Below are 12,941 nucleotides of genomic sequence, written 5' to 3'. Positions count from 1 at the left end.
TTTGGTTCTTCAGCTATCACTAGACGATGTTGCCCCTCTCACGGGCTCTTTTGAAGTGCAAGGTCATAGGTTTGAATCCAGCCACAGTCATCAAGCAGGTCATGATAATGGATTATCTGTTTAGTGAAGCCATGTATGCCACAGTAGCTGTCTAGCAGTATAATCATAATGGTAACGATAATGTTTCATTCTCAGGGGACTGCACCCGACTACATCAAGTCTCTCCTCCAGCCTTACACCCGCCACCTACGGTCTTTTTCTGACAACCGTCTGGTGGTCCCACCGCTCAAGAGCGCCCGGTCCCAACACAAGCTCTTCTCCTGTCTGGACCCCCAATGGTGGAATCAACTCCCCACCTCCATCAGGGACACTGACTGTCTCCCCACCTTCAAGAAAAGGCTCAACAATTATAGCTGATTCTAAACTGCAACACTACATAAACAGTTCTGATAACCCATGGGTCAAATTGACCCTTAAGGTGTGGAAAAATATAATCAGAGAATATAAACTAGATGGAGATCTACTGCCCCTTAAATGGTGTGGATATGACTCAGACTTCACACAAAATAAAATGGACACCAGATTCAAGAAATGGAGAGATAATGGACAAACAGCTTTATGCAATATTATGAATGGAAACAAACTGTTAAGTTTTGAAATGATTCAAGAAGATTATCTGCTGGAGAAACAGGACTTCTTTACTTACAGTTGCGGGCGGCATAATGTCAACGAAAATGTAAAAAATGTAACAGAGGCAAACTCCAGTCTCATAGAACTATTTAGAAGAGCTTATAAGTCAAATTGCAGTAAAGGGGGTGATATCATCCATATATAAATGCTTTCTAGATCTTAAAACTCATTCAACAGCATACATTAAAGCAAAATGGGAAAAAGAATCCGGAATAGATATTTCTGAGGAAGAATGGACATTAATATGGGGATACCAATGGAAATGTACCAGTTCAATAAGCTGGCGAGAGTTTAACTGGAAAAATTATATAAGATATTTCATTACACCATCTCAGACATCTCATTATAGCAATAACATCCCTGTTTGCTGGAGAAAGTGTGGACACCAAAGCGCAAACCACTACCACATCTTCTGGGACTGTCCCATCATTAAAGACTTTTGGAAGACGATACACAATACTCTACAGGAAATCTTTCACGAGGACATTCCTTTGGACTTTAAGATCCTGTACCTTGGAATTTTACCTCAGAGTTGGCTGAAAGGGGACAAACACTTGTAAGAAGAATATTACTAGAAAATGGTTGTTACCAGAGTGTCCTACAATTACATCATGGAGAGACATTGTAATGGAAATCTACAGAATGGAGCAGATTACAGCTCATGTTAACCAGAGAATGGAAACATTTCTTAAGCACTGGCAAAAATGTCACAGATAAATGGCCTGACTGTATTTCTTTACTCTATGGAAAATGATTTCTGCCTGTTCTTGTTTGTCTATTTGTATATGTGTTCCTTTGTTCTCATTTCTATACTTGAATAGTAAGAAAATAAGTATACTGTTTGCCGTATACATAGAATCTGAAACATTGAAATATGTATATGTGAGATTCTGAACACTAATAAAATGTAAAAAAGGCTCAAGACGCACTTGTTCCGGGAGTACGACGGCACTTAGGAATGATTGGCTGGACCTGATGTTTAAGGATCACAATGACTCTTATTGAGAGTCTTGTTGCTCTTGTTGGTTAGTTGTAACTGACTTAAAACTATTGTACTTGCTGTGTAATATATTTTTGTTGCTTGCTTTTTTCCCACAGGTACACCCTTGCACTTTTGAGGTTCATGTAGTTAAATTGTTTAATTGTAACTTGTTCAACTACATGCTCTTATGGTTCTTCCCTTTGGGACTAATCACAATGTATGCTTCATGTTTTGGCTACGCGCAATGTTTGGGGCTATCTCGTTGTTATGATCAGTGACCTATGCACTTTTGTAAAACTCTCTTTTAGAAGTCGCTTTGGATAAAAGCGTCTGCTAAATGCATAAATGTAAATGTAGAAAAGTTCTGATATTATTAAAAGAAAGGTGTTTGTGGGGAATTTTTGTGACGGAAAAGTGAAGGCTGAAATTTGTGGACATACTTGGATAGTTAATCTAGACTGTAAAGCAATGCAGTTTAGAGATGTAAATGGTACGTTGCATCCTTGTCACCATAGAAAAACCTTTGTTATCGTGGATAGTGAGGGAAAACATAATTCTCCACCACCTTCTAGTCCATTGTTATATCCAGGACGTGATATAGCAGACATATTTTGGTATTGTGGGGACAGAATTAGATCACAGTTACCAAGAGGGTGGGTAGGAGTATGTGCTAAGGTTATGTTAGTTAGCAAAACATTGATTAAACCATTGAGTGACACGACAATTGGTTCAGGTAGACAGAGACGAGCTGCGCCGGTAGGATCTTTTGATAGTGGAATTTACATAGATGACATTGGAGTGCCGAAAGTTGTGCCAACTGTGTTTAAATCTAGAAATCAGGTAGCTGCGGGATTTGAGTCAATCTTTTGTGTGCATTGTACTGTTAACAAAAATATGGATTGGATTTATTATATATATATTATAATCAGCAACGTTTTATTAATTATACGGTTGATGCGATTTCCGGGTTAGCCGAACAATTGGCTAAGACTTCAGAGATGACATGGCAAAACAGAATTGTCCTTGACATGTTGTTAGCCGAAAGAGGTGTTTGTGTACTTTTTAATGATGTGTGTTGTACATATATTCCCAATAATACAGCAAGTGATGGGTCTGTTACTAGAGCATTATCAAGCATGCGTACTTTGACTAAGGAATTGTCAGAGAATTCAGTTTCAGTTTTGATGATTCAAAAGGCGTCTGGTCCTGAATTGACGGATCTTGGTAAATGTTTGGTAAATGGAAGGCAGTCCTTTTGTCTGTATTGTGTGGGGTGGGTGTCATTTTGTTGATACTGTTATTTTTGGGTTGTTGTTTATTTCCCTGTTTACGGAAGATTGTAGAAAGGACAATGGCTAAAGTTCCATCTCTGGAGTAATAATAACCTTTCTGCTCTGCAAACACATTTGTTTTAATAAAAATTCCATACCAAAGGTTCCAGTGTTCAGTATATACACTTACTGTGTGTGTGTTTAGAAAATCACTTTCATTGGTGTGATAGGTGATCGTAGTGTTGGAAGAAATCTAAGATTATTGTCTCTAAAAGGAGTAAATGATGTCGACTGACGGCTCAGCGTGGTTTGTATTGAAATTATTGATTAATGAGTGTCCGCTTCTCTGGAAACAAATAATCCAAGTGACAAAGAAAATAAGCAGTTGTGCATAATTTGTTTATTGAAAGAGCTGGTGATCAAATTGTTCTATATCTAAATGCATAAATCAAAATGTTTATGCTAAAACAACACTCAAAGTACAGTATATGTCTAGAATGTACTAGAAAGAAATCTGATGAAAAACAATCATAGCCCTATTCTGAAAGTTTCAAAAAAGGCACAGAGGCAAACAAAAACAGTGACAATGCAATCAGCTAACTCCAATGTGTGCAGATCATACTATCTGACAGACAAACATAGTTTGAGAAATTTCTACTGGGTCATATTTGCAATTGGATGTTGAAATGAGGGTCATCAGTGGTAGCAAATACCTCAGGCTCTCTTGAAGAAAAAAAGTTTGAAGATTATTTCTTAGCCATTTGTAATGTCTATATATGTTAGTTTCCTAATACATTCCACCTACCATTCCATTTGAGAGAGGGGTATTGAGTAAAATCTCTATTCCCAAATATGTTCCTGGCAAAAGGGCACTGTCTACAAAAAACGACAAAAAAGTACAGTCAGGCCGTTAAGTCATTTAGGTATTATACTACGTAATTAAAACATCTGTTGTCTTTACCCCACATTCCAGAGCAGTCTTCAGATCTCTGCACGTGTAGCTGCTACCCACAGTGCAGGGGTTTCCTTCTTGCCCTGCTGGCCCGCCCATTCCTCCACACAGGCCCACTTTCTGGGAAGCAACAGCAAAATCAAGTTAGGATCACCAACCAACAATATCTTGCCCTTCTCAGCTCTTACACCCCTTCACACAGACAAACAAACTATGACCCCCCCCCCCCCCTCCCCTTTTCTTCCACAGCTACCACCACATTTTAAAGTCTGTAGACATGGAATGGACAGTAAATTATTCAAAAGTGACATACCCCACACACATCAAGGGGAGGACCCTTTTTACCCAAAAACCCCTTCAGTTGTTCCCCATGGTACTTGGTAAAGCTGTCACACTGTAAAGAGAGACAATAGCTGAGTTTAAATCACATCCTTCCTTTCTTCCTTTAACTTTCTTTGGCTCGGAGTGACGAGTCAAACCTTAGGAAGGATGTTGGGGTGCAGCTGGCAAACAGAGCTTAGGTAAGATGATGTCTGTATCTCTGTGGCGTTGGAACCCAAGTTAAGGCGACTCAGAACAGCCAGGATCACACAAGATTCGCAGTCAGAGACAAGACCGCTTTCTGTCAGAGAAAGATAGGGTTACTAGAACAATCAAATAATTATGATGAGATGTTGGTTCAGGCTTAATACAATATATTAGGGCTGGGAAAGGTAACGCGTTAATCTTAGCAATTGATTTTAAATGTTTAACGCGTAAAAATTTATTTAGCGCAATTAACGCGAGACCATTTTTGCGTCTATGGAACCCGAAAATGCTCAAACCATGATTTCAACTACTTATAATCGTGAGTCGGACAAACCTCACAGGCTGCAACCTGCGATAGCCTACTGCATCTGTCCTGTGCTGTAACAGCCTGGCTGGCGATCTAGTTAGCTAACCTTCCCACTCAGTGTGAACAATAGAACTAAGCAAACTAACGTCCAACTCGACATACCAAAATAAACACAAGTTTAACAATAGAAACTTAAACAATGCTTCCGTCAACAAAATCAGGGCTCTCAAGTTTTGAAGACAGGCAAGAGTGACATTCCCCCCCATACCCCCCCCCCCCCCACCACCACCAGGGGGTCAAAATTAATTAATTAATTGCTTTTTACCTGACATCTTTGAAAGGCAGCAATGATTAATGCATCCATGGCCAGGATATAATTATAAAATATGACATTATTTTAAAAGTGACCTATAACATCGACTATGCAAAACACATGAAATTATTACGCGTATTTGGAAAGAGATGTTTATAATGTGACAATATGTCAGTCATCGTGTGATAACGAAAATATTACTAGGCCTATTATATGTATCAGACGAAATATTGCAAGCTCCGTCAAAGGTATCAGGCCTATGTTCGTCCCGCACTGGGTTTGAACCTGCCACCTCTGACATTCCAAGCGCCACCACTACCAACTACGCCAACGAAAAGCTAGCTAACTGTCCACGCGGGTGGCCTTTTACATACCTGAGGAGTGAGTTTCACCGATACACACCGGCTACATCTATGAACTACTTGTTCTGAGCAGGTGTTGTCAGTGAACAGGCTGTAAAACTGTTGGTTAAGACACTCATGAAAAACTGATGCTAATTATCTGGGAAACATTTTCTAACAGCAGTCAAGTTGTCATTGTTTGTGTCAAACAAGTTGTGAATTTGTTGTAACATTAAAACAGGATATCATGACTGTGCTCAAAGTGATGATCGAGCTCCAGTGGTTTGCTCTGTAGGTGAACAAAACTTTTGGAAGATGTTGTAGCAGAATCACGTAAAAAATTACATGATATGCTTTTTTTCCATTGGTTGTTGCATTAAATCTTACCCAGATACAATGGTGCTATTTTCCGATTGGCTATTGTATAGACCCTTTCTTTTTTTTGATTGGCTGATAAGTGGCAGGCTCGACTAAGAACTCCAGGGGAGACGCGCTTGATTCCTGCCGGTTCCATAGTGAGAGTGGCGCGGCCAGAGGAATTTTGGTTGGGTGCTGCGGCATATTAAATATATTATAAATATTTTTTTTCTGCGTGAGAAATACAATGTGTGGCGGGAGGGCGTGACAAAAGACCGAAATGAGTGATTGTCATGCTCAATGCGTGACACTTGAGAGCCCTGCAAAATTAACCCCCCAACTGAATCCCCTTCTGTCCTACCACAAGCCATGCTGAAAACCAAGAGCGCAGTTGCTACAAAGCTTGGCCAAGCCAGTCAGTTTGAAACAATGTTACAATGAATACAAAAAAGTTATAAATGAATATGTAATGAATAAATAAGTCACCAATCCTGTTTCCAGTCATTTTTGTGTAATTTATTCAATAGTCTAATAATGATGCAGGGCCCTATCGTGCACCCAGCGCAATTGACTTTGTCAACGACGCAAGTATCATTCCTAGTTTGCACTCGACGCAAAGCAGACTTTTCCCTCCACAGAAGCACGTCGGTAAATTAGGGAATGACTTTGCGCTCCCGGGGGCGGTTCAGCGAAAAAGGAGGTGTGTTCCGGCGCAAACGTTCCCTGTTACTATTTTGCAGTTTCAGAAAAACAATTCCGCCACAGACCAGAAAAAACGTAGTCTAAAGTCAATGGTGCGTTATTCAGATGCTATTTTAAGGGCGCAAGCTTCTTCATTGTTTTGATTTATTGTATGTGATTAAAAATATTTTCATGAGAAATCTTTATGTATTTGAACTTGATTTGGAACAACTGTGGCAATTTCCTCCCACGCCTGTTTACCCGAAGCTAATTTGGGTAGGTTTCTTCTCCCATGCCCATCAGAATCAGAATTCTGTATTTTCGCCATGTAGTCTATGTTACACCAACACGGAATTTATTGTGGCAGGAAGGTGCAAACAATAAACATATACGGGTCTTAAATTAAGTAAAAAAGTACAATAGTTAAACTAATTCTAAGAACTAAACAAATCAAAAAGTATAACAATTTAAAAAATACAATATAAATTACATAAAAATAAGAATTTGAATGAGCAGCATGAGTAGGCAACTTAGTGCAATGAGAAAACTGCTCTGCCTTTCCCATACAATGTCACTTATCTATATTTTACGGCCCTGACGAGAACGTCGGTCTCCTCGGCTGTGAACCGTTCCTGGCGTGCCCCTGGCAAATCCGCCCTTATAATAGCAATCCGCCATGGAACAAGCGCTGCTCTTGTGAGATGACGCTCTGATTGGTTTATTGCACGTTACGCCCAAACCACACCCATTAGTAATGTAGCTACTTCAGACCAACCCACTTGCACCAGGCGCAAAGTCATTTATCCCGCCGGCAAAATAGCAACCGCGCCGGAGTCCCACCCACAAAGTTACTTGCGCTTTGCGTTTTGATACTTGCGTTTCAGATCGTTAAAATAGGGCCCGCAATGTTTAAAGTTTTTAAAAACAGAAACTGACTGTGCCCTAAATCTTTGTCTGTGCCCCTAAAGTTTTTCACTTTGGGGCACATGTTAACCTGGCTCTGCCCTCCTATGTACTTCCGCTCAATTTGGATTTTGCTTCTTTACTAGGTCTGGGATTTCAGTGCATCAGTTGGTTTTCAGAAAAAAAAAATTGTAGGTCCAATCAGCGAACAGAGGGAGTGGCTGAGAATTTACATTTAGTCATTTAGCAGACGCTCTTATCCAGAGCGACTTACAGTAAGTACAGGGACATTCCCCCGAGGCAAGTAGGGTGAAGTGCCTTGCCCAAGGACACAACGTCAGTTGGCATGACCGGGAATCGAACTGGTCTGAATGATGACGTTGATGTTGTGCAGTAGTTTGAGTTGTAGTTCAGTAATGGCGGCAGAGAAAGATGCGAGCGAAGCTATTCTGCGGTTGTGGCAACGCTGCCGAATATCCATAAATTAAAGCCGGAGTTTTGTTGGTGGTCATGATGTTGTGGCCCTCCTCCCCACGGGGTTCGGGAAAAGTTTGATTTTCCAGCTACGGCAGCTAGCTCCGTGGTGAAGGAGTTGGCTAAGGCGAATGCTAGCAATTGGTTATGGAAGATCAGAGTGGCTCTGGGCAGATCCAATAGTTTTAAACTTCAACAGAGTACCCGCCTTCAAGGAAGTTAACGCTTGTCAATGGAGTGATCCCAGACCCTCTGTACAAATGAAATGTACGAGGGTCTGGTTAGGACCAGGCTAGGCACATGTACTCCAGCAAAAAAAATCTAGCGTAGAGCCATGTCCAGTATTTTTGATAACCTTCAGGGTTTAAACTTTAAATATTCAACGTGCACATAAACACTTTGTTGTTTATAAAGTTGCTGTATATATTTGATGGGAATGACTATTCTGTAGTTCCCAGGAGAGACTGTTTACGGTTCACGAGGTGTCATGAAATGTTCTATTTAAAATATACATGTGCTAATTGATTTAATTCAGTGTTTTACATGAAGATAACAAACTCGGGGAAAATGTGATTAATTGAGATTACTCACAGCATATTGTGAGCAAATTTGTTTTTATAGATTCCCAGCCCTACTATATATGTATGAAACTGATCAGTACTGGAAGACTGTAAATGTGGGCTACTGAGAAATGGTGTCTCACCCACGAACATCTGAGTCTCCTGGCCCTTGCACATGTGGATGATGGAGCAGATGGCCTGAGGGGTGGCATAGCTTAGGAGCAAGTCCAGCAGCTTCTTACCGTATTTCTCAATCAGACCCTCACACTGGTCCTTGACAGAGGCAGGAAGAATGCCACATACTCTTCCGAGCAAGTCAATCACAGCACTCTGCCAAGAAAGAAAGAGATGAGCAGATTAGAAAGGTTGAAATGTGTATGTGTGTTTATAAAGTGATTTTGCATATTTCTTACCTCAGTTCTTTCTTTGGGCAGCAGGCGCTCAACCGTTTTTACTATATAAATGCAGAAGGTACACTCTTGAGTAGATTGCAGCTGGTAAAGCGACCACAGTAGAGGGGAGGGTAAAGGGAGTGAGGGAGAGCCAAGGACTGACAAGGAAACACAGAGTGTGTGAAACCGTATCAAGTCTTACTGCCTTAATGCCTCACCTCTGAAACTATCATGGCTGCCCTCATAGCTTCTCGAATATGACTTATCAGCAGGTTCTGTTGCGATATATCTGACTGGGTGCCACAGAGTCCCAACATATTGCAAACCTGACCTGGTTTCTGTAGAGTAGGGGAAGGACTTGATGATTGACTCCACAATTCACTTCTAGTTCATCCCCCAATTTACATCAATGACAAGTATAAAAACATCAATAATTATTGCTGCTAAATATAAAAAGGGAAATAACACATACAACAGTGGAAGTCAAGAAAGCAATTGCCATGGGAAGGTTCTTGTCAATCTGATTTTTGCAGATTTTAGAGGCTCCTGGTCCTGGCAGACGTTCACACAGCTCCTCCAGACTTTCTTTGATCTTTTCCTGCATGAAGAAGAGGCAAGAGCGATGTGATTGGAGCAGGGCCGGCTCTAGGGTTTTGGGGGCCCTAAACAAAAATAGTGTAGGGGGCCCTTTGATTGGCAATACATTTATTTTATTTGAATTTCGGGGCCCTGCAATTGGTTCGGTGCCCCGAACCAATCGCGGGGCCCTAAACAAATGTTTAGTTTGTTTATTGGGTCAGGCCGGCCCTGGATTGGAGCTGTTTAAAGGGGAACTGGTTGGTAGATGCTCTATAGGTGCTACATCTGTGGTTTATTTTTATACACTGTAAGATAGAAAACAGGAAGTGTTTCCCATCTCACCTCAACGATATGGAACTGATAGCTAGAGTGTAATGTCAGGAGTAGCTAAAAACAGAGCAACCTTCTCACAAATTAAAAGTCTTAGGAACAGATGTTTTTACTACAGATATCTGAAAAGAGATTACCCATACCTTAAAAAGGGATATACATACAGTTAGGTCCATAAGTATTTGGACATTGACACAATTTTCATCATTTTGGCTCTGTATACCACCACAATGGATTTGAAATGAAACAATCAAGATGTGCTTTAAGTGCAGACTTTCAGCTTTAATTTCAGGGTATTTACATCCAAATCAGGTGAACGGTGTAGGAATTACAATACATTTTATATGTGGCCCCCCCCTTTTTAAGGGACCAAAAGTAATTGGACAATTGGCTGCTCAGCTGTTCCATGGCCAGGTGTATGTTATTCTCTCATAAAGGGAGTTCGTTATTTCATTGACAAGGAGCAGATAAAAGGTCTAGAGTTCATTTCAAGTATGGTATTTGTGTTTGGAATCTGTTGCTGTCAACTCCCAATATGAAGTCCAAAGAGCTGTCACCATCAGTGAAGCAAGCCATCGTTAGGCTGTAAAATCAAAACAAACCTATCAGAGAGATAGCAAAAACATTAGGTGTGGCCAAATCAACTGTTCCAAAAGAGCCTGTACAGTTCTGGAACAACATCCTATGGACAGATGAGACCAAGATCAACTTGTACCAGAATGATGGGAAGAGAAGAGTATGGAGAAGGGAAGGAACTGCTCATGATCCAAAGCATACCACCTCATCAGTGAAGCATGGTGGAGGTAGTGTTATGGCGTGGGCATGTATGGCTGCCAATGGAACTGGTTCCCTTGTATTTATCGATGATGTGACTGCTGACAAAAGCAGTAGGATGAATTCTGAAGTGTTTCGGGCAATATTATCTGCTCAGATTCAGCCAAATTCTTCAGAACTCATAGGACGGCGCTTCACAGTGCAGATGGACAATGACCCGAAGCATACTGCGAAAGCAACCAAAGAGTTTTTTAAGGCAAAGAAGTGGAATGTTCTGCAATGGCCAAGTCAATCACCTGACCTAAATCCAATTGAGCATGCATTTCACTTGCTAAAGACAAAACTGAAGGGAAAATGCCCCAAGAACAAGCAGGAACTGAAGACAGTTGCAGTAGAGGCCTGGCAGAGCATCACCAGGGACGAAACCCAGCGTCTGGTGATGTCTATGGGTTCCAGACTTCAGGCTGTCATTGACTGCAAAGGATTTGCAACCAAGTATTAAAAGTGACAATTAGATTTATGATTATGTTAGTTTGTCCAATTATTTTTGGTCCCTTAAAAAGGGGGGGGGCACATATAAAATGTGTTGTAATTCCTACACCGTTCACCTGATTTGGATGTAAATACCCTGAAATTAAAGCTGAAAGTCTGCACTTAAAGCACATCTTGATTGTTTCATTTCAAATCCATTGTGGTGGTATACAGAGCCAAAATGCTGAAAATTGTGTCAATGTCCAAATACTTATGGACCTAACTGTATATCAACAGTTATCTTGAACACTGCATCCGTATGTGACTATGATCACAAATCATAAGTAGGCCTGAGAAATTTGTGTTAGCAGCTTTAATTGTTTTCACCTGAAGGTCTCTGTTGGAGAACATATCAAGAAGAAGTTCAAATATTTGGGTACAGTCCTGGCAGGTGTCCCCTGTCTGAAAAAATAAGTGACACTGATAAAAATGGTTGAGTTGGACCAAGACTGAGGCACAAAAAACTAAAGGTTTTTAAGAGTCATGTGTTTTTTTCTATTAACAAACCATTCTACCAGGGAAAGAGGAAGGCTACGGTTATACATAACTCAGTTAAACCCACACCTTTCCAAAAAAAGAGAAGTGAAATGTATGTTCTTATTACTTTTTAGTGACATTAAATGGCAAAACATTTTGCCTTTGTACTAGCTCAAATTGTACACTAATATCATGGATATGAAAGCCATTTAATATTTTTGACTGTATTGTTGGTTTACATCATTTGTTAAATAAAAACATATCCACTATTCAATTAAAATGTTTGCATGTAAATGCTTTATGTGCTATATCTCAACAAAAGCACAGCTGCACTGGTCAATGTGTATTTAATGAACATTTTGTACTTTAAAATGGAAGAAGTACTAACCAACTACTGTAAGGTAAGTAGCAAGGAACAAGACACTTACTGTCAGGTTGTCCCACACATTTCTGTTTCCTTCAGCATCAATAACCCTGGCAAGAGCTGGTAGAAAGTGCCAATTGGGAACATTTTTGTTGCTTGTTCCACCACATTTAAACTTGAATCCATAATATATCAATGAATACTATCAATATACAATTAAATAACAATGAATAAAACAGTGTTCTTAGTGTGTACCAATCAGTTGATTGAAACATCCTAAAATGTTCTTACCAGAGCTCTGGTGGGCAATGAAGACAAGCAAAGTGATCTTAAAGAAAGCCATGATGAGTTGGTTGTGTGCCTGGTGAGACAGATCTAAGGTGCAGGGTAGGTGTATGACTACTTTTATACAGTATCCGCCTGTCATAAAACGCCGTCCCCAGCTACAGCTTGACAAAAAAACACTCAGCTTGATTAGAAATGTGTTCACTTCACTTTAACATTGCAGAACTGATACCTTCCAGAAAAATAGGGCTCCATACACGTTTATGTTTGCATTTGAGGTAGGATGTCTGACTATATTTTCTGCAATTACTTAGCATAGAGTGAGTGAGCTATTGATAAAATGATGAAGATGCCTTGAATGGAATCAGTTGTGTGTTGTGTATTGAGAATATGTGCAAATGCTAGATGCCGCTTTGTAAAAAAATTTAGAAGGCACGAGCAAGAGTTGAGTTTGCCGCGGTGTATGAATTAAGAGGATGAAGAGGATTGCACGAGTCCTGAAGTTTTATGTTGGATTAAATGCATTACATATTGGCAACTTGGATGGCCCTACTTTCTCTCTCACCGCCTCCTGCATTTCTAGAAATTCCGGGTGAGCCGTATATTAAATTTACTGCATGGACTTACTACATGGACTGGTTTGATAACTATGTGATGGCACTATCTGAAGAGGATCTACCCTAAAAGAGAAAATGTGCTTTGATCATACATTGTTTAGGCACTGAGGGACAGCACTCACAGTGGTTGATGAACATTATGAGACTGCATTGAATGCTTTGCGCACATTTTCCTTCAGAAAATGAATGTGGTCGTAGAGAGAAATAGAGTGAACTCAGGTAATTTGGGACAC

At 40.2% G+C, this 12,941-nt stretch overlaps 1 protein-coding gene across 2 annotated transcripts; it reads right to left on the bottom strand.

Moving 5' to 3' along the window:
* Window positions 1-3,333: 3,333 nt before the first annotated feature.
* Window positions 3,334-12,233, bottom strand: LOC136956028 (prosaposin-like). Of its 2 annotated transcripts, none has more exons than XM_067249837.1 (12): window positions 12,098-12,233; window positions 11,871-11,926; window positions 11,293-11,367; window positions 9,224-9,349; window positions 8,970-9,089; window positions 8,773-8,853; window positions 8,503-8,689; window positions 4,375-4,517; window positions 4,209-4,289; window positions 3,905-4,015; window positions 3,749-3,819; window positions 3,334-3,666 (listed from the first exon to the last, which is right to left on the bottom strand). In XM_067249837.1, exons 1-11 carry the CDS (start codon window positions 12,231-12,233, stop codon window positions 3,784-3,786), a joined length of 1,152 nt encoding a protein of 383 aa, XP_067105938.1. In that variant the 3' UTR covers window positions 3,334-3,666; window positions 3,749-3,783. The 2 variants fall into 2 exon arrangements, with proteins under 2 accessions (XP_067105938.1, XP_067105939.1); XM_067249838.1 differs by having other exon boundaries at window positions 8,602-8,689.
* Between the last annotated feature and the right edge of the window lie 708 nt (window positions 12,234-12,941).

Source organism: Osmerus mordax, chromosome 14, assembly GCF_038355195.1.
Source record: "Osmerus mordax isolate fOsmMor3 chromosome 14, fOsmMor3.pri, whole genome shotgun sequence".
Taxonomy (NCBI): domain Eukaryota; kingdom Metazoa; phylum Chordata; class Actinopteri; order Osmeriformes; family Osmeridae; genus Osmerus; species Osmerus mordax.
Note: the sequence above shows the minus strand (reverse complement) of the source record. Positions and strands in the feature narration are given on the sequence as shown.